This window comes from Alosa alosa, chromosome 21 (assembly GCF_017589495.1).
Source record: "Alosa alosa isolate M-15738 ecotype Scorff River chromosome 21, AALO_Geno_1.1, whole genome shotgun sequence".
In the NCBI taxonomy this organism is placed as follows: Eukaryota; Metazoa; Chordata; class Actinopteri; order Clupeiformes; family Clupeidae; genus Alosa; species Alosa alosa.
The window spans coordinates 25,841,421-25,867,186 of NC_063209.1; the positions used below are offsets into that span (position 1 = coordinate 25,841,421).

A 25,766-nucleotide genomic window follows, 5' to 3' on the forward strand; every position below is an offset into this window, starting at 1 on the left:
GAGCAGACATCAAGCATCATAGTCATCTTATTAGAATTTTGCATTTTCTCACCAAACTAAAAATTAAAATAATTGCAATGCTTTAATGCCGTTTTACCACTTTCAGGGTTAAAACAATGACCACTTGAGCTCTTTTCAGCCAGATATTATTTTTGCATGAAAAAGTGATCTTTAGCAAAAATCTCCACAAGATGTGAGTCAGCAAATAATTAACTATACTTTCAATACCATACGTTCCAATAACTTAACACAAAAGGTTAACATTTTACCAGAGTAAGTAGTAACCTTTTTGATCAAATAAGAGCTCAGAACAGCACGCCTCTCAAACAAACTGCACCAGGTTACACATTCATTTTGTTCACTTTTTAAGCAACTTTATTGAGAAAAAAATAAAACCATAATGAAGAGCTATTAGTTGATCAGTCGTCCCAAATAGTTTTTTTTTTTTTTTTAAATGGACTATTCAGTGCAAAGAGGACAGTGTTGAGGAGGACAGATGAACTAAGAGCTCCTAGGACTTTAAAACATTAGGAAACAAAAACAACACGAGAGGTGAAGGGCGAGACAGTAACAAGAGGAACAATACAAGTGAAGGTCTCCCCCACTCTCCCGTCTGCGCCCATTACTTTTCAGCAGAACATACAACCATCTTGGTTTTTTCCCCTTTTAACTTTAAATTTACATGCATAAAATATATAGATATCTTTTTTTTCCTTATCCTTTACTGCTGATATAAGACAAGCAGCTCTTGTTTGCTTTAGAAACAGTCAGTTATGAGCGAGATTTGTTTTTTTATTTCACAGATCAGTTTATCGTTCATGATTTTTTTTTTGTTTTTTAAAGTAGAAAGCTCACAAAATTATAATACTTGAGCACCAACCCAGAGGTTGTTCCACACGGAACAGGTAGGGCAACATGAGAAAGAGTGGTGCAGGTCAGGCATTGCACCTTGTGTAGATCCCAGCTGCGGAAGGTCTGGTTGGAAGGTCTTTTCTTCCTGCGTTTCTTTCGGTTTTGCTGCCGCTGTCTTTGTAAGATTTCTACATTATTTTCTTAAGTTTCCATAAAAAGTGGCTGAGGCCTGATACACAAACATGCTTCGTGGATAGCCCAGTCCCGTAGGGCGTCTTCGACAAAAACTGAAGGGGAAAAAGGGGAAAGTGCTGATTGCAAGATCATCCCCACATGATGACTTAAAAAAAGCAATTCCATATTTTTCATCTTGTGTGAGGAAAATGAAAATATAAAGAATATCACATAAGGGAAGTAAATTGGGGGGTGGGGTGGGAGGTACAGATGGCAAAAGTAAAGAGGGCGGGGCCTGTTTATAACCGGCTATCACATGGCATACTTCTGAGTCCATTCCCGGGCTATTCTGCTGTACCTGAGAGAGAAACATGATGGAGAAAGCAAGTTAGCAGTGGACAACAAAAACAAAGGTGAATATTTACTGCAAAAGACAACTTCATAAAAAAATAGACCTTGAGGTGCTCACAACCATACACCATTGACTCATGGTCACAGTTAACCAAAATCAGCGCCATTAAGTGTGCATTAAAATAAAATTACAAATAATTTAAACACAACCACTAATCCCAAGACACATCTAAATAACTCCTGAAGGTGGCCATGCTCCATCATGCATGCACACTTTAGTATCTTCTGTGCTGAGCGAACATTTTGGAAAACATGGAAAAGTCTGGAAGCACTCCATTCTACAGAAGTAAGCAGTCCACCTAAGACCAGGCGATAATGGCTAATACAACTCTGATATGTTGAGGAGAAATGGTGATGTACAATAGGATGCCATATAATAAAATCTTAATAATAAATCTTCAAATAATGTGAACATATAGCTATACAAAGGTAACACATCATACTGTAATAAATCCTGTATCTTATAAGTTGTGTACAATAAAAAAAGTGCTGCTCGCAGCTCTGCAAAAAATTCATACAGCACCTTTCTACATATCGAAAAATGTGCAAATCGTGCACGATGCTATGCACATCATCTCGCAACTATACTGTCAATATTGTGATTTGAAACATTGTTGCGACACATAACTTCAAAGCGTAACCGTTTTGGTCATCACCATGGTTTGGCATTCTTAATGCTCAACAGCTCCTAAACCAAATGTTTGTAAGTCTGGCTAAAAAAGGACCGATTCTGATTCAGTCACCAAATCACCACACAATTGCATGCATACAGGCTTAACCTTAATCCAAGAGCACCGCTTCTGGGGCGGAAATGGTAGAAAAACAAACGCTTTGCAGCGTGCTTTAGGACAAGTCATGCACCACCAAACAAGATGATCAGGGTGGATGGCACAAACAGAAAACAAGCTTTCACCTAAATCAGTTATATGTACTATGTGTATTATCAACAACATTTTGCATCTTATATACTAATGCATACGCCCGATAGCCCTTCTTTTAATGCATTATTTTAAAAAAAAAAAAAAAAAGAAGAAGCTTTAGGCCTTTAGTTCATCGTTTGATCATGCTTGAACGCACAGTCTTCACCAAATAAAGATACATACACTAAACACTTCAAACAAAGAATAACTGAGTACAGAGTATGCAAGCACAGAAGTGCTTCAGCCAAATGCAGTTAGTGTCATTTGAGGCCAAGCCTTTGGCAGGACACAGCTTGACCAGGGCTCACCTCAGCCCTACAGCATGGCATACTTCTCCGTCCATTCTCTCGCTAGTCTATTATACCTGATAGGTGGAAAGGGTCCCATTATACATGATCAGTTTTTTATATAGGTCTATATGAAGTCATTTAATGAAGGCAACCATTCTGCAGGTAGTTAGTGATTCCAGCACATTTCTAAACAGATTCCTTGACTTGCAGTTGTCCTAAGTTGTATAATTATCTCCAACTACTCCATCATGAAGTCAGATGTTTGCCTTTCTACAACACATCTTTCAAAAAGAGCAAATACTGTCTGTAGGTAAAGCTTGGGATGCTTGCCTGCACTACCACCACTACCACTACCACTACCACTACTACTGGTGTGTCGTCATGGTGATTGTACTCACTTTTCACTATCTGTTTTGTAGATGCGTGCAATCTCTGGCACTAAAGGGTCGTCGGGGTTCGGGTCACATAAGAGAGAACAAATGGACAAAAGAACTGCAAAAGAACAAAAACAAGCATGCCATTAGGAAATATTCTCAAACACAGGACATGGTCATACGGTTAACAGAGATTTTCAACATCTACTTTAATGTATAGGCTTTCTGTTATAGCTTCAGAGCATTTCAAATCATAGCCAATGTTCTAGAAATTGTCATATTTATGTTTTGCTACAGACTTTGCACATCAAAATACATCAACTTCTGGGAGAGTAAAATAGGCATAAAAAAGATGAATAAAAAAATAAAAAAATACTTAAACCTTTTGCTCAGTCATGCATCTCTAAACTCCCTTCCTCTCATTGTTGGGCCAACAAATACACAAAACATGTTTCCCCTTGAGTATCAGCTACCACAGATGCATCAAGTGAACAGTTCAACATTTGACAAAACAATCCATGATAGTCCTATGTGTGCGAAGGGGCAGGAGTGACATTACTTAAAGCAACACCAAAGAACTTTTCCTCTGTCGAACGCACTATTTGTTTATCCAGCACCAGCTTATAACAAGCAAATAACAATGTCCACAGACAAGGTAGAATATGTTGCATGATTTTATGAAAGTACGATGTATTGCGACATCAGATGCAAGTCAAATTTGTAGTTTCTTATGTCTCATTCTATTGAACTACAGATCCGCTACCCGATCTGGCAAACTTACATAGTGCGGTTATAGCCGATAGAGGGCTGCGAAGCGAATGCAGAAAGTGCCGTTCACCCTGTTACGAGTTGATGAACCACTGAAACGATTTTGGAAACATTATATTAAGGTACAAAAAAACTCTTTGGTGTTGCTTTAAGCTAGTTATAATAGTTATCAGAGTCTCACACACACACACACACACACACCTTCAGTCAACTGGCATCACACATTCCTTTCCCTGTCCTGCCTCCTCCTGTTTTGGAAGATAAAGAACATGCTGGTATGACCTACATTCCACTGCTGAGAGTAACAGACTATTGAGGTGGAGGAGGGCAAGCCATATAAATGAACCAGAACAGCGTCATGGACTGTGTGCAACATTATACAGCAATAGGGTCAATGTTGTTGTTGTTGCTGTTGTGGGTTATTACGTTTTGCAGAGGGCCAGCAGAACATGTCACACAAACATGTCAACAAACATAGAAATGGGTTTAATTTGCAGCCAAACCCAGTTTGGATCAGATCAGACTCCAAAATACCAGTTTTTGATTTTGAGGTGCAGCCTCTAAAAAAAAAAAAAAAAAACAATAGGCCCCCACCCAATTAAACAATCTCAATCAAGTTGGACCAACAAATACAATCAGCTTCAGGGGTTCTGTGAGTATTCGTCCCAAGACACAAATTAGATGTACCACAGAGCGGTACAAAATATGACCGCCGCCCAGTCCAGCACATTTTTTCCACAAAAATAAAACACGCTGAAAGGCATATATGATTCTAACTGTCTCACTAAATTGCATTATCCACACTCAATTCTCACTGGTATCTTCTAGACAACAAGTACCAAAAAATGATTAGTTCATAGATTTCACATGTAAAATGTATTTTATACAACCCCACCTCCATCTTGCCTGTTCATAATTCTGAGAAATTCTTGAATTGTGTGCATGTACAAGTTTATGTTATGTGTGTGTGAGTGTGTGTAAAGCCTGCATGTATGTGCCTGTGCATGCATCATGTCTACTGTGTGAGTATGTGTCATAATGATGATTACTGTGAATGTATGTGTGTGCGTGTGTATCTGTTTGTGCACATGTGTGCACATGAAATGGGTTAACATGACCCCTGGAGGCAAACATACAGAAAAAAAATGGTCATCCTAGGCCCTACAGTTCTCAAGATATTCACAGAGAACTGTGTCTGCCCCTACCCTCCTTTTGGGGGTCCAGTCCAGCAGGGGCTACAGATCAAAACGAAAAAAACGGTTCCATGCTATCCATGGGGGTTACATGCCCACCAAGTTTTGTGTACCCGGTCTTTCAGTGTCCCGAATCCTTGTTGGTGTAATGGACATAATACGTCCCATAAATTATTTTATTGTAAGGCCCCCATGAACGAATTCGAGGGCTGCCATAATGCATTCGAGGGTGTCATAATGATCCTACACTTTTAATTTCGTGCAGTTTTGACCTTGTCAGCCAGAGATATTGTGATGAAAACACCTAATTTTTGCTTTTAATTTTTTAACTAGGTGGCTATACATGAAATAAGTGGTAATGGGATGGGTTGACATGCCCCTTAAGACCAACATACAAAAAAGGTGGACCTCCTAGGCCCCCACGGTTCTCGAGATATTCACAGAAAACTGTCTCCAGCCACCTACAGGCCAGTTGGTGTGTAGTAACATAAATTAATTTATTGTGTGGCCCCCATGAGCGGAATTCCACAAAACTTGGTGCATATAGAGGGGTGTCAATGATCCTACACTTCCAATTTCGTGCAGTTTTGACTATGTTAGGTCACAGATACCTGCGATTACAACACCTCATTTTTACTTTTTTGTGTTTAACTAGGTGGCGCTATACATGAAATGAGTGGTTATGGAATGGGTTGACATGGCCCCTTGAGATCAACATACAAAAAAATAATGGTCCTCCTAAACCCTACGGTTTTCAAGATATTCACAGAAAACTGTCTGCCCTACCCTCCTTTCGGGGGGTCCAGTCCAGCAGGGGGGGCTACAGATCAAAACGAAAAACGATGGTTCCATGCTATCCATGTGGGGTTACATGCCCACCAAGTTTCGTGTACCCCGGGCTTTCAAAAAAAAAAAAGAAGAAAAAAAAATCTGACTAAACCTATATGACCGCCGCTTCGCTGTGCGGCAGTCATAATAAGTAGCTTAATTTTTTAAGCAGAGGACAACTACAAACTACTGTACAACCCTCTTGTGATGTGCCGTCTGTCTGAAGAGCATAATATCAAGGAGCCCCTCAGGCCTGGCGGCAGCCATCTTACCTTTAGAGATAGTTAATGCCGGTGACCACTGGGATCTTAAAATGTCCAGGCAGATGCTGCCATTACTGTTAATATTGGGGTGATAGATTCTTGTGGTGAATGCAACCTGTCCAGAGACAATAAAGACATGATGTCAGAAACTGATGAACCATACAGGGTCACACAGAAATGGGTGATTAGAACTTGTGACAGCTTGTAGCACTTAGTGCTCTGAGTCTCTATGCCATATGTAATGTGTGTGTGCACAATTTAAATCCACATATGCTTGTGTTTGCCATAGGGCGTAGTGGCAGAACAAAGGATACTTACCCTTGGTGGTTTAAAAGGGTAGTCTGTGGGAAAATGAATTGTCAAGAAAAATACACCCCCCTGATATGGACTGTCATTCTGGGGGAAAACACACACACACAGAAAAAACAGGGCTTAAGGACAGGAAATCTACTGCAGCCATAATAATAATAATAATAAAGCAAATATTGTGTGTAGGTGCACTACTGTTCTACTTACTGGCCCCATAATAGTAGCTTGCCAATGAAACACTGAAAGAGAGATTGAGAGCGAGTTAGCACAAGATGCTGCCGTGTCTACATGGCATGGACTGAATATATAATTAATTATGTATCATATGCCAATGATATATATATATGGGGTGTAAAGATTAACCAATACGTATCGGTATCCGTTTTAGCGCTACATCGATCACGTGAAGCCCGTCGGCGGAAAAAACTGAAATGAACCGGTCGTTATATCAATTTACTTTGTTATGAATCGGTACACAACCTTTTCTGCTCGCTCACTCATTTACGTTCCAAGCAGCGCGTTCATCCCACTTCCGGTTTTGAAACTATACGTGGCACATTGTGGGTAATGCAGTTCATTTTTTTTGGTTACATTCATTGCCCAAAGTTGTCAAATGACCTCATTACCCATACATCTATTGCAACTTAACCATGTGACAACTTGCACTCGGTCAGATTTTGTTTTTCGAAATCCAGCGCAAAATTAAGCACTTATAGCATTCCTAAACAGCAACGATAGTCTGTAGAGTAGCCTTACCTTTGATGAAGGGATTTCCTTAATGTTAAATAATAATTTGGCCCTTGCTGCTAAAACGATGCATAAATTATTAGCCAATTCACTCAGACTTGTGGCATTTTAGGTTTCTGCATTAGGTCTACTGTTGGAACAAAATAAGCCCAGAGAGTTCATTGATTTGTAGGCCCATTTTATTCTTGTAGGGTAGGCTAGGCCTATATGAGAAAAGGCCAAGAGTGTCTTAAGCACGGTTTTATTTTATTTCGGTATTGTCTTACCTCAAGAAGGCTACAGCTCCATGAAAACAATCAGATATAACTCTATAAAATCTGTAAAGTCTATAAAAATGTATTTTTATGTTGTATTTGGCTGCTGTGCTTGACTGAAATGTAGACTATTCTTTTTTCATTTCAATACAGTATATGAAACAAACCTCAGTTTAGATAATCATATTCACACATTTTGTTGCCTAATTGACAACCATGACCATGATAATTGATCATATAAAATGAATGTGCACCTTGAGCAAATTATAAAAAATCTTTCAGAATGCTTTCCATTCTTGAACTGCATCGAAACATACTGAATCGTTTTTTATAAACATGTATCTTTTCTTGTATCGAATCGTGCCCATGTATCTAGATGCGAATCATATCGTCTTTTACATGAGAGGTTCACACCCCAAAATAAATATATATTTCCATCTAGATACATGGGCACGATGTATTTATTTATTATTGGGATTATTTATACTCCAAAACTCCTGGAAGTTTACTTGTGTCGCCAACATATATCGGGCTAAATTTTATTTACTGGTTCAGCTGTTGCAAATACATCTATCGGCACACCTCGATCAGTGTGTGTGGAATAGCAACAATGTCATGCGACATCTACAACAAAGATCATTACGTTTTTATAGGCCTTTATCGGCCCCTCCCTTCATAGCCACTTACTCCTCTACTATATCGACTATAATCTGTCAACTATTTATCGCTGAAGCATGAAATTAACAAAACTCATGTTTCTCAGCAAATTTCAGTAGTTTTATTCCCAGAGCGCCAACATACTAGGGCAAATTGGCATCTGTAATTGATCTTGTAATTTAAGTCACTTTGGGCTGCTAAATGTATGGCGTAAGTGGATTTGGCTCTCTCTTGACTCTGAGCCAATGCTTTAAAACTTGCATACAGCCAACACACAAGTCCACCCACAGACACAACATGTCCATGCTGTGTGGACAGTTTGTTAACAAAATTTGCGTCATACATAGACCTAAATGTAGCTTTATCTGCAAGTACACTTGGCCAACAGCCACTGGCGACGACATTCGCATCTATGGATCTGAAGCTCAAGAGCTAGAACAATTTTTGAAACGTTGGCGTCTACGTGCATCAGACGCCACCAGTGGGCGTTGGCCTTTAGGTGGTCACTAAGGCTTACTGTCATCTCCTACTGGTCCAGCTGAACACTGCGCAGGTGGGTCACGGGCCAGGTCATTCAGCTCCTATGCAAAACAGAGGGGAAGGGGAAGATTAGCCTAACATTTTAATGTCATCCTAGACTAACATAACACCTTTTTTCTCCCACATGGACACACGCGTGCACACACACATACACACACACTAAGAGTTCACTCAGGTCCTCATATCAAAAGGAATGTGCTGCCGTCAATCATCTGAATACACCACTGCCTGGCCTGCTCTCTTCTAAATGTATGAAAACAGGTGGGCCTCTGAAGTGCAACTCTACCCTTCCTCAAAAAGCACTGCCCATCACATGTCTGGACATGACCTATGCTTGCACAGGACTAGCGCGCGCAGACGCGCTTCATAACATTAGCTTTTGTATCATCCTTTTCTACACTACACAAACAGCCAAAAAAAAGTCTTAAAATAGACTGTCAAGCTAGGTCAGCCTACAATATTCCCTCATCTGAGGATACTCTGAACCCTGTTCCTGACTAGGCTATAGGCTATAACCTAGATACAATGCAACTATCCACCTTATTCCTGAGCAAACATGGCTGTCGCCACGACACTTCGGTATTCAGAAATCTGGTTTTCCATTTCTGTCTGTGGTTGGATTGTATTTTAAATCATGTGAGGCTAGACAGTGCCTAAGCTATCATAAGCCATGTAAAAGTGGGTTTCACGAATAATATGGACACTGGATAGTTAAGTGTAATTGGCAGCTATGCCTATGCCCGCCACCATGCTTGTTCCGAGTGTGCGGGTCCGCAACACGACGCCAAGTTCTGCCTGCCATTCCCTCCTCTGGAACCAGGAAGCTTACTGCCGGACAAGAGCATAGCCAGCTATCCAGTGGCCAATATCTGGGTCAGGCCTCTCGACACCTCTTAAACGCCTTTCCAATTTGGACCCCTGTTCTATGTTTGTGTCTGTAATCAGGCTCTAGGAAACTAATCTAAATGCTACCAACTACTTCATGCTCCTTGAGGGTTAATCATAAATGATAAGCCCATCTCTTTAGGGCACAGTAACTTTACAGGCCTATTCATCCAATTTATAGCACAGGGGAAACTAAACTTCTTGTTTAGGCTAACATCCTACAGTAGGGTTCAGAGTAGGGGTGTCACGATTTCGATTTTAAGTCAAAATCGATCGAAATTACATCTCAATCTCGACCTTCGAACTCAAAGGTAGAACTGAGGATGTAGCCACACCCCCAATGTCACATCCAGCATGTATGCCAACGCTGTGGCGTCAACACTCACTAACTTTAAGCTGCAGCCAGTTAAAAAAACAAAAACAAAAAAAACATGAACCGACCGAAATCTAAGCCCCTCTTGCTACTCTGAAATCACCGGTGTGGAAGTATTTTGACGTTCAGTCACGTCAATTAACTTACTCAACTTAGCAACTGAAAAGATGAGCTAGTTACAGTCTAAAATCACTATGAGGCATAAAATGCACATTGATAAGTGCATACGCCATGAACACTAACCTTGGGTCTCTTGTGCAGTGTGCTGAAACAATTCAATTATCATTCTGTGTCATTTCATTTCACTATGTTCACATCTATGTTTAATGTTTGTTCTGTTTACAACCTCGTGGTTGGAACGGTTTCAAACACTACACTACAATACACACTAAACTCTGGAGTTTGGGACACATCTAGTCCTGAGCTTTATGGTTGGACTTGGATAGTGTAATGAGAGCAAGGAAGTTGAAGGTCCTTGACACATCTGGCACACACCACCCCCCCATCATCATCATCATCATCATCATCAAAAGGTAAAACACAGGAGGCAGGCAATAGGAAATCAAGAAGCTTTATATGCCTGTGCCAAAGATTACATTTCCATATGCAAATTATGTGTTGTGCTGTGAAGTGCTGTCATTCTGACCTTTCCATGAAAGACATTCTGTGACCAGACTGAGGACCGTGTCCAAATTAAAGACAAAGGTCGCTAGAAGTGCACAAGGGTAGCTAGGCTACAGGTTACACTCAACAAAGTTGCTGTGAACCTTAAGAAAGCCAGGTGAATTATCCTGGCTGTGCGGAAAGACACGCCCTGGAAACTACGTCATCAGGAATGTGCACAACTTTCAGCATCCCCACCCCTGGGCTGTCCATCTCTCCTACCATCTAGCCTGGTTCTTTTGGGTCCTCAATGTGCCACTCTCACCAGTCCTATCTGGTTAGAAAAGGCCTCCACAGAAAGTGGAGAATAATAGCTAGGCCATCCACTCACTGGTGGTGAACAGAGTGGATGTGAGACTCGGGACGTTCAGGTGAGTTAGCCGAACCTGGCTGTGTGGAAACTACATCAACAGGGACATGCTTCAGTCAAGTTTCAGCAGTCTGTCCATCTTGTTCGTTTTGCCCCTTGGTGTGCCTCTCAGCAGTCCTATCTCTCTAAGGCACAGGCATGCGTGAAGTTACACAGAACCCAACAAGTATTTCTAAGAAAGTGTATGAAGTCACTGAGTGAGTGAGAGAAAAAAAAAAAAAACAGAGGATGAGGGAGACCTCAGACCTGAGATGTTTTCTCTGCCATTTTTTTTCTCTCTCTGTGGTTTGTGCTGGCTATACGTGAGCGTGACATAGTATACAGCCAATCCCCTTTAACACAACAAGCCAACAACAGCTCCAGCAAACACACAAGGACACAAAAACGAGCCTGTATATGGCCTTCTAAACAACGAAGGGTCAAATACAAGCCTGCCTAACCACACAAAGGACTGACAACTTTTTCCAAAGAGTTTTCAGTAGCCCTCAGAACCCTTCAAACACTTAGGAGAAATTACTAATAACTAAGGGATGTTAGTTAGCCTCTCTTGTTCCTCCTCAGACTCTTTCATAAGAGGAAAAATAACATCTCTCTAAACCACCACAAAGCCACCCGATAGTAGGCTACCTCCTCAATGCAGACATCCGGTGAGTCAAAACAAACACCAGCATGCTGCTAAACAACCCTGTGGTTTAACCCTAATACCCTTGATGTTGAAAACATGCTGAACTGTGAGTTTCACAGCAATAACAAGGACGGATTATTTGAGTCAGATCTACATTTAAATGTATGCAGTCAACCTTTTTCGACAGAGAAAACGGTCACCTGGTCACCACTTCTACCAGTGGCCTAGACTGCATCAGAGGCAGCAGTGAAAGAAGAGCCTCTATTTTTAAACATACATATTTTAGATTGGGTGGAGGGCAGAACATATGAAGCTCTTCCACTTGTAGTAACTTTCCTACGGGGAGTCCCTATTCAAAAGGGGCACTTTCTGGAATGGGATACAGACAGCTCATCTTTCTGCCTTTGCCATAACTCCCGTTCCCCTCTACAAGACATGGAGTTACGAATTTAGACTTGACTATTCCAGCTTGAGTGTAACAAACACTAAAAAAAATTTTTTTTAAATAACCATGCTCTGATATTTTCATAGAGCCAAGTATTAACCCACATTATACTGAACAACACCAGCCGCCTGATAAATTAGATCAGTGGGCCAACACGTCGTTTAAATTCCTACGGACGACATAACACTGGCCAAACGGAATCGACCACAATCAACTTAACTTACAGGTGTGCATTTTTTCCAGTGCTTGAAGTTAGATTTACTATCGAATCAATTTAATAGAATCAGAACTGGAAGGGCCAGAGCCAGAGACCATAATCCCAATTCATGCCAGGGGAGATACACAGACAGACAAGGCCTCTAAACAATAATCACAACTTTTACAAAACATTAAAGCCGACCTGCCTGGTGTTATCCATTATGGTTTGACGAGGCAGACTAAGAAATAAGCAATCGAAACAGCAAACTAACGTAAACCTTTCGTACCATATTATTCATAATATTAGAATAAACTGAAGGTACATAATGTTCACTTACTCATTTCTTAACAGATAAGTATTTTACCTAACCGGTCAAGCTTAACGCTAGCTGCTAGATTCTACAGAAGTTCTCGGTTGAAGCAAAACCACCTCTCCAATGTTAGCAAGCTAACGTAGAAAATGAAGCTAGCAAGTAGCAGCTAAGCCATCATAGGCAACGACAGTCGTTTAACTGTCCACTCAAACTTAATACTTATTCAGTCGCGTAAACTGCCATGACTATCACTTGTCTGATTCACGTTGACCGTACCTCTGGTTTATCAAAAGCTTGTCATATAAAGCTATAAATCGGGGGACTGCAATAGCTAGCAATCAGTTAACGTTAGCGTTACCAAAAACGTCGAATTACTCAAACCAATCTATTTTGACATGCTATCTTAGTTAGCCAAGACACCTAGCACTATCTCTAGCATAGGTATTTTGACCATAACCACCCAATGAAGACAATAAGCGACTAAGATGGTTAACGTATGGGCTATGCAACGTCGCCATTCTAGACAATATAACAAATCTCAAATCACACTTATAGTGCCAGTCTACGCTGTGTTAATAATTTAATGTTAGCTATTTGTGATAGCAGAGAAAGCTTGCGAGCTAACGTTAACTTGGCTAAACTCAAGTCTCATTACGCCGTCTGTTTGAGTGAGCTAGATGGCATTCTAATGTTACAAACCGTAGCTGCTAGATATGTTTTTACCCACTCTAGTTTTGAATAGAGCGGCCACCTGTTTAGGTTAATTGACATTTCAAAGGTTACCATAACTTAATGAGTTAGCTAGCCCAGACAGACCACAGAAATAAGGCATACGTTAACTTGCTGTCATTGCCTTCATTAACAGTACAAGTTATGTATTCTAGCTAATTTGGTAGGTAACTTGTAACGTGTTTATAACCTTAGCTGACAAAAGATGACAGATCTGTGTTAAAGTCTTACCTTGTGAATTCGTTTCAATGCCATTCTTTATGTCAATTACTAAAGAAGAAGCTCACGTCGATAAATGCTGCTAGCTTATCAGAGCTAGCCAGTTGAGTTTTGAGTATATCACACTAAATGACAATGTCTTTTTGACGCCTTGTCAACGTTAACAAAAGTGCAATTAACTTTACTTCAACTATTTACCATCTATTTAACAGCAGTATAACTAGTTGATACGCTCCGGTTCTTCAAAATCAAACCGGGGAAATAAAATGTGGCTGGAAAGCCCTATCCCCAATCCCCAACTCTGGTGTCTATCCACTCTCAATTGACAAAATGTCCGCTTCAGCCGGAACTACACACACCCAGACAAGCAGGCCAAACTAATATCATTCCGCCCACCACATATCACGTAAAAAGGGCGGTTGTATGCAGGAACTGATTGGTTTACGGTAAATCATGAATCACAGACGACTACTGAAGGTGTTAACATAGAATTTCAACTACCCAAGTAGGCTGAACCCTGATCTGACGAACAATGCTTGAGGAATTCCTGACAGTCCATATTAGGCCGTTCTCATCCATGACTCAGCCTGCATCATTGCAGTATGATGATAGAAGATGAGGAAATTTGTCCCAGAGGCTCATGGATTGGTGGCTGTCTGGTGGTTGTATTGGTTTGGCCAATAGCTTGAATAATAAATAAGCTATGCCTATGGTGTAGTCCTAAGTTTTCATCAATTTATATTTTATTTTTGTTAAGTTTTCATCCAAAAAGTAAAAAATAGGCAAATGGACAGGTGTCTGGTTCAACCTCATGCCTAGTGATAGCCTACCCCAACCCATCAACAAGTCTTGAGAACTCTTCTGCCCAGTCACTGACAGCGTAGCTTATAGGCTAACCTCCGCAAGCTGTCTTTCAGTAGGCTATTCATTTCAAGATTAAAAATTCATTTTATTGTCTTACAATGTAGAACAGATTTGTCCTATCACGCCTGCTGTTCCTACACAGAAAACATTCTAAGACACAAAAGACAGGGCAGGGCAAAGGCTGTAGCCTAGGCCTATGACACAAAACATATAGGCCTAGTTAAAAAAAAAAAAAAGGGTAATTCTTCAGCTATGGTACTTTTCTTGTCCCAGGAAGAAATAGCAAAAACTAAACATTTCTTCTTTTTTTGTTTTTGTGACACTTACGACATCCCACAACTTATGAACAATTAATCATGGCTCAATCATTCTTTTTGTATGTAATATGAGGCCTTTTATGCATGGTTTTTTACTGTTTCCTATGGTTTTCCCTCTGCCCCCAAGCCAGACTTTGGATGTTCAACCTCCATTAATTCTAAATTAAATATTGAAATAATGTATGAATTCCCGTCCAAATGAGAAAACACTGTCTATTTCAATCATATATATTAAATATTGCCTTATTTATTCACATTTTCTAATATTTTTCATAAGATGAAGCCCTGTCCCTGGGTTCACTGTCATTTCCACCACACTGTAGAAAATAGAATCCTGGGATCATTGTTTTAGGTTTGTATCAAAGATAGAGCAGAGCTCTGTTCTAGAATCTTTGGTTTGTATACTTAGTAACCATAGCAATAGCCACTCCACAGGGGGTTACATTTTTACAGTCTATGGTTACATCTACAAGGATACAAGGATACAAGGAAGTTTATTGTCACATGCATATAGTTACTGGAAGTAAGAAATGCAGTGAAATTATGTCTGGTGTCAGCCTATTTGTGCAAAGTGGGGGGGTAAAAGTGCAGTAGAAGAGGGGTTTAGTAGATTAAGTGGCAAGGGCTGCATCACAAGAAAGGTGGGGGAGGACTGGAATGGGGGCACCAACAAGGAGCACCCAAGAGCAACAGGGGCAAGGAAAAACTCCCTTCCCAAGGAAGGGTCGGGGTTCGAACCGGCAACCCTTCGGTTACAAGTCCGAAGCGCTAACCAGTTGGCCACGGCGGCCCCCAGAATAACCCTAACCCTAACCCTAAAATACTAAAAAGATACACAGAGACTGTGCAACAGCACAATGGTCAATAATTGTCTGCCATTTAAAATGATTATTGAGGCAGAGATAAATAAAAATAATAATAATAATCTATATTCAAATGACAATGTGGTATTCTAAACCTCCTCCCTGATGGCAGTGTCTGGTACTCATAACACATAATCATCACAGATAATCTTGTTGCCGTGCTCACAGGCTACTCTGCAGGGACGGATGCTGTCTGTCACCTTTCCATGACGTTTGAATGAGATAACTTGACTTCAGTTCTACAGGTTGCCAAATCAAGCTTTTATGCTTCATTTAACCACATGTATTCCCTGAGATGATATTAGTTTCCATGATCAGAGGCTGACTCCAAGGACTCTGCAAGGGGCCTCACAGGGCATACTCAATGTGTCAATGACTAGTATTATTATAATCAGGGATGGATTACTGAACTAGCCCATGCCTCTACGGTAAGTCGCTAGTGGTTATGTTCTCCACCCTTGATACCTGAATGGGGCCCCTAAGTCAAATAGCACTGGTTACATTATGTGATTCATCATAATAGGGCCCCTCAATAAAACATGGGTTGTGTTATTCACCCCTGATATCTGAAAGGAGCCCCTCAGTCAAATAACATGTTACATGTGATTTGTCATAATTGTCATATCAGTCATATAGCATGGGTTATGTTATTCACCCCTAATATCTGGGTGTGCTATACAGTGCAACCGGAAAGTATTCAGACCCTTTCAAGTTTTCCACATTTTGTTATGTTGTTATGGCTTGGTTTTCACTCTGACATACACCATCAACTGTAAGACCGTATATAAAGAGATGTCTACCTCTCCTAATAATGGGCAATGAATTAATTTAGGCACATGCAGGTGGATTCTAATCAAGTTGTAGAAGCATCTCATAGACCATTGATAGAAGTAGGATGCACCCGAGCTCAATTGCAAGTGTCATAACAAAGGGTCTGAATGGAATGTAATATATTTTAGACTTTTTTTTTTTAATACATTTACAAAACACTCCAAACACCTGATTTTTTATGGAGTGTTGGAGTATTGTGTGTAGATTGATGAGAGAAAAATGAACTGAATCCATTTTAAGATGAGTCTGAAATATAACAAAATGTGGAAAACTTGAAAGGGTCTGAATACTTTCCGGTTGCACTGTAAATCCTGTAAATGTTGATATGGTGGTGCTTGGCCATGTGTTATATCTCTTCTTCATACAAATACCTTGGACGTTTTCTTGATGGTTCAATGGCCTGGAGCACACATACACTGTAGCTTGTGTTGCAGATATCAACAACGTCTGCATTTCTTGTGATTTCACGGTGGTATCAGTCATAGTAATCTTTTATAGGCTTATATCTTATATCTTTGGGAACCTGTTCATTGTTTCCCCAATAACATTGTGTATCTCAAGAGAAGCTTTTTCTTTTATCTTGAGACAATGACATCAGAATGTATCATGACATAACTTCTGAGTTTGTAAAGTAAAGATAAACTGATGCTATATTAGGGCTCAGCAGAATAATGCTGCTTTATTGGTTTTCCTCTTCAGCAGATCAAAGTTATCTGGCAAGACAGTTTGTAAAACATTTACAGAAATTAAAGTTGTAACGTGAGTTATACAAAATGGCACAGACTTCCTCCTTTATTACGGGTAGTGATATTATTTTGGAGAACCGGGCAGAAACACAAAACGATTCCAAGTTTAAATATAGACCCTTTCAACAAGGTAAACAAAAACAATGCTTGAACGTTCTATTTGGGCCCCAATACTTCCTCTGCATTAAGATAACTATGGAATGTTAAAAAGGAAGTCTTGTGGGGCCAACTATGATGCTGATAATGGAACTCTCTTGAAAGGGTCCATAGCAATGTGTTTGACTGTATTTTAGACGCTTGGATCTGGTTTTTGTTGTTGTTGTTCATTGTTTTAAATAATTTAATCTCAAGGACCCCTGCTTCTCCTGATCCCCTAAGGGCCACAGCCCCTTTTTGAGAACCACATAATATTGGGTTTTCTGGTTTAGATTTGGTAAAATGAATATCTTGAAATAAACATACCTTGTTATAGATGCCCTTGTTGCCATCAATTTACATTTTTGCGTTGCTCTTTCAATGTCGATTTATTATTCTATAAGTAAATAACAAAAATAGAATAGAATAACATGAAAATAGATGACAAAATATAATAATAGAATAGAATAGAATAGAATGCATTTTATTGTCACAATAAGCTGTCTTCTTCGTCATGCAAATAGTTTCCCTCGAGAATATCAAATTACCAATGTGGTTATCTTGGGAAAGTTTCTTTATGTTGATCATGACATAAATAGGCCTAGGGAGGTCTAAAATACATGTAGACGGAAGCTTCCATAACTTAATTGATCATTGATCAGTCTTGCAGGCTCCACAGGTTGTGAGTGTATTGCTGTTTTTAATTACAGATATTGCCTCTTATCTTATCACATGTAGACGGAAGCTTCCATAACTTAATTGATCATTGATCAGTCTTGCAGGCTCCACAGGTTGTGAGTGTATTGCTGTTTTTAATTACAGATATTGCCTCTTATCTTATCACAATTTACCGGTATTTGTGCAAGATTTACAGAAATGAAAGTAAGTTGTGACCTATCATGTGAGTTGAACACAGTGGCGCAGACTTCCTGCAGTATCCTCCCCCTGTGCTACTGGCAGCAGAAACCAGCTTGGGCAGAAACAGTCATGTCAGTGGCAGTACTTCTAGTGGCAGGACTTATTGTAGGTAAGTTATTGACTTTCATGAAAATTGTTAAAAGTCTTAAAAAAAACTGTGTTCATTCCATGTTTATCTATTTATCTAATCATTGAGCTGTTGCAACTGGCCATATAGTGTCAAGCTGAACTTTGATGTGTAGACAATTACTGGTAATCAACTGGAATTAAATAGTCTTTTTCCAGTAAGTTGTTTTTTTGGAACAAATGTTAAGAAATGCATTGAACACTGTGCCATATTACCATGGTGATTTGCTATGGACTATCCATCTTCACAGATATACACAATTTCTCATGAACAGGTGCGGTCCAGCAAAGTGAAAGTGAAAGTAACGTATTTCCCCTAAATGAAGTCAAAGGTAGCATTGACTTACAATTCCAATGAAGGATTAATTATTGAGTTTAGATTACCACATTGATAATATGCTGATATTTGAAATATTATTTTATATCCCCCACATCTATAGGCTAAAATATAATTGAATGTTGTTTGAGCAATTAATATGGTTTGACATGTTTGTTTGATTTTGTTTGATATTTTTATTATACTTTGTTTTCTAGACTGCTTTGCAAATAAATTTGCTGCAACTGCAAATACATTCTGTTTCAATGAAGGTATGAATATATAACCTATCATATCACAAAATGTACAGTAGGTATGCAATTCAGTAAATGTATTGTATATTATTCCAAAAGTAAGATGTTTCACATGACAGAATTGATATTTAAACTCATTAAACTTAATTAAACTCATGATCACTAATTTAGATCACTAAACAGTATTTGTTTTCCATCAGATTGTGAGAGCAAAAAGCTGAAGAATGCCATTGTTCCATGTCTGCTACTCGGCTATGATCTTATTTACCAAGACTCTTGTAAGTGGATATTATAGTGGCCATGTGGATATATGCCCTGATACTCAAAGGGCTGCTGCTGCTGCTGTGTTGCTACAAACTGTTTTATGTTGTACTCACTCATTCTTTTGTAGCCTGTAATCCATATCAAAAAAGATCTGGTTTGCCAATGTTGTCCTTTATTCCAATCCATGACAATTACACATCACTAGAATCATGCCCATCTCTGATCGATGATGTATATTTTCACTAGGAGAAATAATGTGTTTTTGGTGTTTCCTTGCAAAATCTTTTGAATCACTTGCCAAAATAGTTGTGTAGTTGCCATCCTGGTCATCATAATCTAAAATGTGACTATCTTGTAGATATGTGAAACAGTTATTAAAACATGATCGTCTCATTGTTTTTCAGCTTACCAGTTAAAGGGAGATTCCAATGTCAGACGTAAGTAGTTCTTTTCTCACTAGCATTCTAAAACTAGTCTGGCAGCATTCTTGAATGGCTTGAATGGCAATGTGATGTACACAATACAACAAAATCTCGCTCTCCCTCTCTAACACACACACACACACACACACACACACACACACACACACACACACACACACACACAGGTATGGCTCATTGTGCTGTCGAAAAATGTGCAGAGGGACTGATGACGAGCCATGGAACCATGGGATTCCTCTCAGGTGACAAGCTAAATAAATATGTATTCTCTTGTTTTAACCCTCTCAGATGACAAGCTAAATAAATATGTATTCTCTTGTTTTAACCCTATGTTGTGCAGTTTGTTCTATTGTTAACTTAAGGCAAGGAAAATATATTTTAAGATGAAAGAAGAATGTGTTCTTTTTGTCTTGTTGCAGGTTGGGGGGATTCTGTCTACTCTTGTCTTGTTGCCATGAGCAACTGTGTGAAAACTGAACCCAAATTCAAGCTCAAAACTGAATTTTGATTTATTAAGCCATTACATCACAGTGTTTGTATTCTGTCATTGTACTAAATTTGTATGCCACTGCATGACTTTTCTATAGGGTTTCATTGGTCTGTAGGTGTTAATGACATTTTGGAGTTTTTCTGTGTTTTTCCCTGTATAAAATGATTAGTTGATACTGACATGATCAGAACATATTCCCTGAGGTATTCTGATGCTGAAAAATATCAAATGAAATTGTGTCAGAGTCAGCCAATAGAATTCACCATTAATGTATGAAAACCATAACAAAATGCATTTCAGTGAAGTGAGACACTGTGTGATTCAGTTTGAGTGAGACTGTATGAAATATGAGTGGACACTAGATGGCGCTCTATTTCTCCAAATGAACAGAGTGATTCTGAATGGTCCTGGAAATTGGTTGCAAGAAATTAAAGAAGTTTCTATTAAGGGTAAAGCACATGACTTGGGTCTCTTTAAGTTCTTTCCAATAAGTTTTGCTGGCCTTTTGAGTAACTATTGGATTTTATCGAGGAAGTCTATAACTAGGCGGTAATTTGTTTGTTTTATTTGTTTATTAAATGTTTTCTTTAATTATCAAATAAAGAAAATATCAATATGCACAATTAACACAAGAATAAAGTCACAGGTGATCACAAAACGTTATAATGAAAATATGTGTCTGTTTACTGACACTAGCTCATTAGTAGTCCCTTTCTGCCAGCAGAACGCTGAGTACTCACTTGAAATCTTACATGACTTGACTTGAGAGCAGCAAAGAAGAGATTTCCGATCATTTCGTCAGTGCAGAATTTCTCCAGGCTTTGCAGACTCTTGGGTTCTCTCTTGTGCACTGTCTTGTTGAGCTCAGGCCACAGGTTGTCAACTAGGTTAAGGGACTGACGTAGCATGGCATGGCCAGGGGATTTTGAGGAGAAAGATGATATAATGTTTGTGGTATTGGGTGATTTTCTTTAGCCATATTTATTTGAATGCCAAACCCACCACTTTGGGTTTTTGGAGTCAAAAAGCTTTTTTTGTTTGGCTGACCACAGCACCCTGGCCCAGTTAGAGCTGTGATGGTGTCTGTCTGGCAAACTCCAAGCACTTTTGAAAGTGATAAAGAGTTTGATGGCATGGAGATTACTTTATTGTGGATTTGTAACCCAGTAGATGTAACAAACTCTTTTATGAAAGTTTTGAATTTCTTACAACTCTTAATGATTGCATTTTAAATCTAGCCAGTTCTTCTTCTATCCATACCCTGACAAGCAAGTCTCGTGGATTTGGGCTCTGTGGCAATGGATTTAACCATGTGTCACCTGATTTTTATGACCTACCGAAAAAGGAAATTTTGTATAGTATAAGTATTAAGTATATACTCTTTTGATCCCGTGAGGGAAATTTGGTCTCTGCATTTATCCCAATCCGTGAATTAGTGAAACACACTCAGCACACAGTGAACGCACAGTGAGGTGAAGCACACACTAATCAGTGAGCTGCCTGCAACAACAGCGGCGCTCGGGGAGCAGTGAGGGGTTAGGTGCCTTGCTCAAGGGCACTTCAGCCGTGCCTACTGGTCGGGGTTCGAACCGGCAACCCGAACAAGTCCGAAGCGCTAACCCCCTTATACTGTATATGGAAATACTGTAAGCTGCCCCTTATTGTGCTTACAGTATTTCCAATGTAGATGTTTAGAGTGATCTGATTTTTCTGGGTCCTATGGAATTGTTCCAATTTGGTGAGCAGAGTCAGATAGCTGTCGGAACAGCAATCATTACATAACACCACTAGATGGAGGCAGTATACTGTCACTTCACATCTGACCAAATTAACTACAAAGTAAAACTTCAAAGATTTAATCACAGAAGGTAAGACCAACAACAAGATTAAAAAGAACAGTATTTAGCTTATAAGCCTGCATGCATTTCACTTTAGTTGGTATGAATTGTGATTATTAAAAACTGCATGCTGGTCAAAACGAAAAAAATATAAATTCATAAAAAATAAGCAGAAGCAATATTTGATTCATTTTCTGTCGATAATGGTTAAAATTACAATTACAATGCTATCAGCTGTTGTTAAAATGTATGAAAAGTCGTTGAAAGCATATGGACGCTCTGTGAATTTAGACGGGTCCACTCATGATTAGCAGACAAACGCGCAAAGTTGAGAGTAACTGTTTATTGATCGATTAAGTAATATCATTACGTATGTGATATTTGAGTCTGTTTCGTTCATTTTGCACGTGTTGTCCGGTCCTATTTACACACTATTATTACAGGCGATGTTTTGTGGCCCGATTTGACTGGCTTTCCATTTCTATTTGTTTCCTTGAAATCAAAGTCTTTTAAAACGCCCTTTTAAGTCAATTTGTTAAGATACACTTTTTAATGTGTGTGCTTATATAACTGATGTGGGCCAGATAGACGCATGCATCTGTCTTTGCAGCCAAAGACAGTTCTTGTGTTTTTCCTTGCGGAGGTGTAAACACAGTTATAGCCTACTCATATAGTAAGCAGGCCACACAATCTCCTCGATTTAAAGCTACGGAATGCCATGGACTGACTCCATGGCGCCAATGAGGTTCTCAGTCAAACCAAGATTGAAGGACCCAAGGTATTTTCACACTGTCTTGGTTGACCTCATTGGTGACACTTGACACGGTTTGTGCCGTTGTTTAGTTAGATGTCTTTTAGGACATGCATGTTTGCTGTCATTCCGTTCGATCCTTTGCGCCTCTGGAGCTTTTTCTCTGGTAAAGGTGGGTCCGTCTCCATTCCGAAATCTCATCTTGACACAATCAAATAAATGCAACATTTAAACGCAAACTGACGTTGCCTCTGCATGTGAGGGTTTCATTTTGACATGAAATAATAACAATAATGATGATAATAATAATAATATTATTAATAATAATATCAATAATAATCGGTTATCCTTTTTACTTTAACAGTAGCCTAGGCTACTCAAATGGAATTTCACTGGGCAACGAGCATTTAAAATGTAAAAGATTAAAATGGGGGAACTGCTTATTTATATTAGCCCATTCTCACAAAGAATTTTGCCCGATAGGAGACAAATGCGTTGTGACCCGGTATAGATAGCTTATAGGCTACATTTTGTGATTGTATTAATCTATTTTAACATATTTATTTAGGTGCAAATAGATATATTTCAGTAGCTGGCATTCCCTGGGGACCACTTCTGGCTTAGTTCATAAGAAAAGTCGTGGTTTATTAATATTTAATCGAGCTGGGGTTTTTCAAGTTCTTGCCTAATTAAAGCTGAAATATCACTTTTTGTGGTTCAAGTTAAATACATTTAACACAGTCGACGGTATAAACATAACATGTAGCCTATCTTCAGTGAAGCCTAAGACAGTAGGCCTACCCATTATTAGTTGAATAATAATAATAATAATAATTATAATAACAACAACAATAATAATAATGATGATAATAATATTAATAATTATATGTATAATTACAATTATAATAATCGGAATAATACAACGTTCAACAACTAAAAAGGAAACCGACTGGCACTTATTTCCATATTTGTCGAGATGTAGTTCTCACTTACGGAAGTTACGGAATTAAGTTATTTAATTCTGGAACATCATGCGAGTGGTTGATGCCTTTATGTTTCCCATCCCATTATTTGTTTATGTTTCCCATAACTCTCCGTATTCAGCCTACTTTCATATCAGGTGCTTCCCGTGATGTAGCCGCAGTGAATTTATGCTTACCGACAACCTGTAACTTGGCATGTATGAGCGTAACTATAATTATTTTAAATTAGCCAATCATGCCACTCACTCTCATTACTTAAAAGATTAGAATGTGCACCTTCGTGTAAACTCATTCGTGGTTTGTTTCCAAAAATCAGAGATGTAAGGTGTGCATATGCTCATTAGGGATATTTTGCATGTTCAACAAAGGACTTATCATACATTGCTGGGGAGAATGTCCGGAAATCCTATTGTGCCAGATTCACACACTTTCCATGAAAGGTCTTCAAAAATCCACAGATAGTAGTCTAGTAATGAGAAAAACAATGAGCCTTTTCCGGCTCATGCCCATGCGTTCACCAGCGCTGTTGTTTCAGCAGTAGAGCATCCCATCGGAAGAATTTTTTGCGGCGAATTTTGAAAATGACGCAATGGATGACCATAGCCAATAGGAACGCAAGACGGGGATTGATATTTAAATGATTTTCCCTTTTTAGGAGAAATCTCCGCCCTCTTCAGGTCTATGCTTTCCCCCCCCGAGAGCACATGAGCCTCCGAACCCGGGAGAAGGTGCGCTCCACTGGGACAGAGGAGGCATAAAGAGACGGGGAGGGAGGGAATGCGATTTCTTGCTACCCAATCCCCCTTTTCCCCAGGGAGAGCAAGCCTTCCCTGGTCCATCCCTCCCTCTTGTTTGGTAATCATTTCATTTTACTCCTTTTTGAAGCAGTCGCCTGTTTTATCCCACTTTTCATTTCACAATCCCGTGCGCGTATGTTCTCCTTCTTCTGAGCAAGTTCGGTATCTCCCCTCTTTCTCCCCGCGACGAGAAGCTCTTCTTGATCCCGGCTGATCGCTCTCCTTTGAGATGCTTTTTAGTTCTAACACTTGCCTTCTCTCCACCCTCTTTTAACTAGAGACCGGTTAATCTTGAGCGAACTGAACTTGGTTTGGAATCTAAAATAAAGAGGAACACCCAGAGGGATAACGGCACACGTCTTTGGATAAGGACCGCTATCGCTTTCCCTTGTAACACTTCAGGGAAGGTTTTCCCTTTCATTTGGGTTTTGTTAATCCAGGTGGCCTTGTTCTGAGAGTGCAAGAGGATTATTCTACGCAAGTTGGTGCTGAGCGACATCCCTGAAGGCTGTTTACATGTTCTCCATCCAGGACAGTCTCCCTCGGGGAGCCTTGACCATGAAAGAGGAACCCCTCACTAGCGGCATGACTCCGGTCCGCTCGTGGATGCAGAGCGCGGGGATACTAGATGCCAACACAGCAGCACAAAGGTAAACATCTTGCTCAGAAACACCGCTGCTCGGGTGACAAAATGAACATAACATGCAGACATCGCAATGTATGGCGAAAATTGTCCAAGGTTAGCCTAGCGTGGTTACGCGTTAACGGAAGTGCTTTTCGCTGGACTTTACACCATGTAACGAAATGCGATGTAGACAGTTTGCACCGTTGAAGACTTAAGGAAGATAAAGTCATCCTTCCTCATTATAGACTTTAAGCATGTTGTGGTAGGCCTATTCATTTTACAGAGAATGCACACAAAAACGGTAAAAATAGTTGACGCATTGCGATTTGAAAACATGTCTAAATTATAGACTAGGATATTTCACGGAGATTAGAGGAAAAATGTATAGCCTACTTGCAAAGGCTTGAAATGTAGGCTATTTCATGTGTCATGCCCTCATCGTGAAGTAGTCTATCGCTTAACATAAACATAAGGTAGGCTAACTATATGATGAATAGTTGACGTTTCGCTTAGTATGGAAGAAGTTCCTCCGGGATATTTGGCTTAAATTTACTGTCAAAATATTGACACTGGTTTGCAAATATCCGTGACCTCTGAATAGAGGAGGCCACATAATAATTCGGGGAGTTTGTCCTTGTTTTAAAAAGCTACCTGTGTATTTTGTTAAATCATATTAGCTTTGGGACATAGGCCCACCATCAAGAAATACGCTTTAATTGGAAAGACAATGCGTTTTAATTTGAAAGGCGACGTATTTGTATCCCTGACAACAAACACACAAACGAAGGGTGCACAGGTGGAAGACAA

The 25,766-nt window shown here is 39.5% G+C and overlaps 2 protein-coding genes and 1 long non-coding RNA gene across 10 annotated transcripts in view; 2 read left to right on the plus strand and 1 right to left on the minus strand.

The window, feature by feature from the left end:
- Positions 1 to 1,151: 1,151 nt before the first annotated feature.
- On the minus strand, positions 1,152 to 13,982 carry LOC125285984 (ubiquitin-conjugating enzyme E2 D2-like). 5 transcript variants are annotated; one of them, XM_048230615.1, is made up of 8 exons: positions 13,903 to 13,982; positions 8,558 to 8,621; positions 6,590 to 6,621; positions 6,392 to 6,469; positions 6,083 to 6,188; positions 3,046 to 3,139; positions 2,666 to 2,721; positions 1,152 to 1,384 (listed from the first exon to the last, which is right to left on the minus strand). In XM_048230615.1, exons 1-7 carry the CDS (start codon positions 13,978 to 13,980, stop codon positions 2,673 to 2,675), a joined length of 501 nt encoding a protein of 166 aa, XP_048086572.1. In that variant the 5' UTR covers positions 13,981 to 13,982; the 3' UTR covers positions 1,152 to 1,384; positions 2,666 to 2,672. The 5 variants fall into 5 exon arrangements, with proteins under 5 accessions (XP_048086572.1, XP_048086574.1, XP_048086576.1 ...); XM_048230617.1 differs by lacking the exon at positions 13,903 to 13,982 and adding an exon at positions 13,414 to 13,793; XM_048230619.1 differs by lacking the exon at positions 13,903 to 13,982 and adding an exon at positions 12,478 to 12,496.
- On the plus strand, positions 10,468 to 20,419 carry LOC125285985. Its single transcript, XR_007192106.1, has 8 exons — positions 10,468 to 11,518; positions 18,024 to 18,184; positions 18,477 to 18,533; positions 18,736 to 18,789; positions 18,972 to 19,049; positions 19,440 to 19,472; positions 19,643 to 19,717; positions 19,895 to 20,419. It is a non-coding gene; the product is annotated as an uncharacterized LOC125285985 (long non-coding RNA).
- Positions 20,420 to 24,297: 3,878 nt separating this feature from the next.
- Positions 24,298 to 25,766, plus strand: part of LOC125286514 (transcription factor COE3-like) — a 109,484-nt gene continuing 108,015 nt past the window's right edge. For all 4 annotated transcript variants that reach the window (XM_048231661.1, XM_048231664.1, XM_048231663.1 and 1 more), the window contains exon 1: positions 24,298 to 24,984. In XM_048231661.1, the coding sequence (XP_048087618.1) occupies positions 24,851 to 24,984 (134 nt within the window). In that variant the 5' untranslated portion in view covers positions 24,298 to 24,850. The remainder of the gene's footprint in view (positions 24,985 to 25,766) is intronic.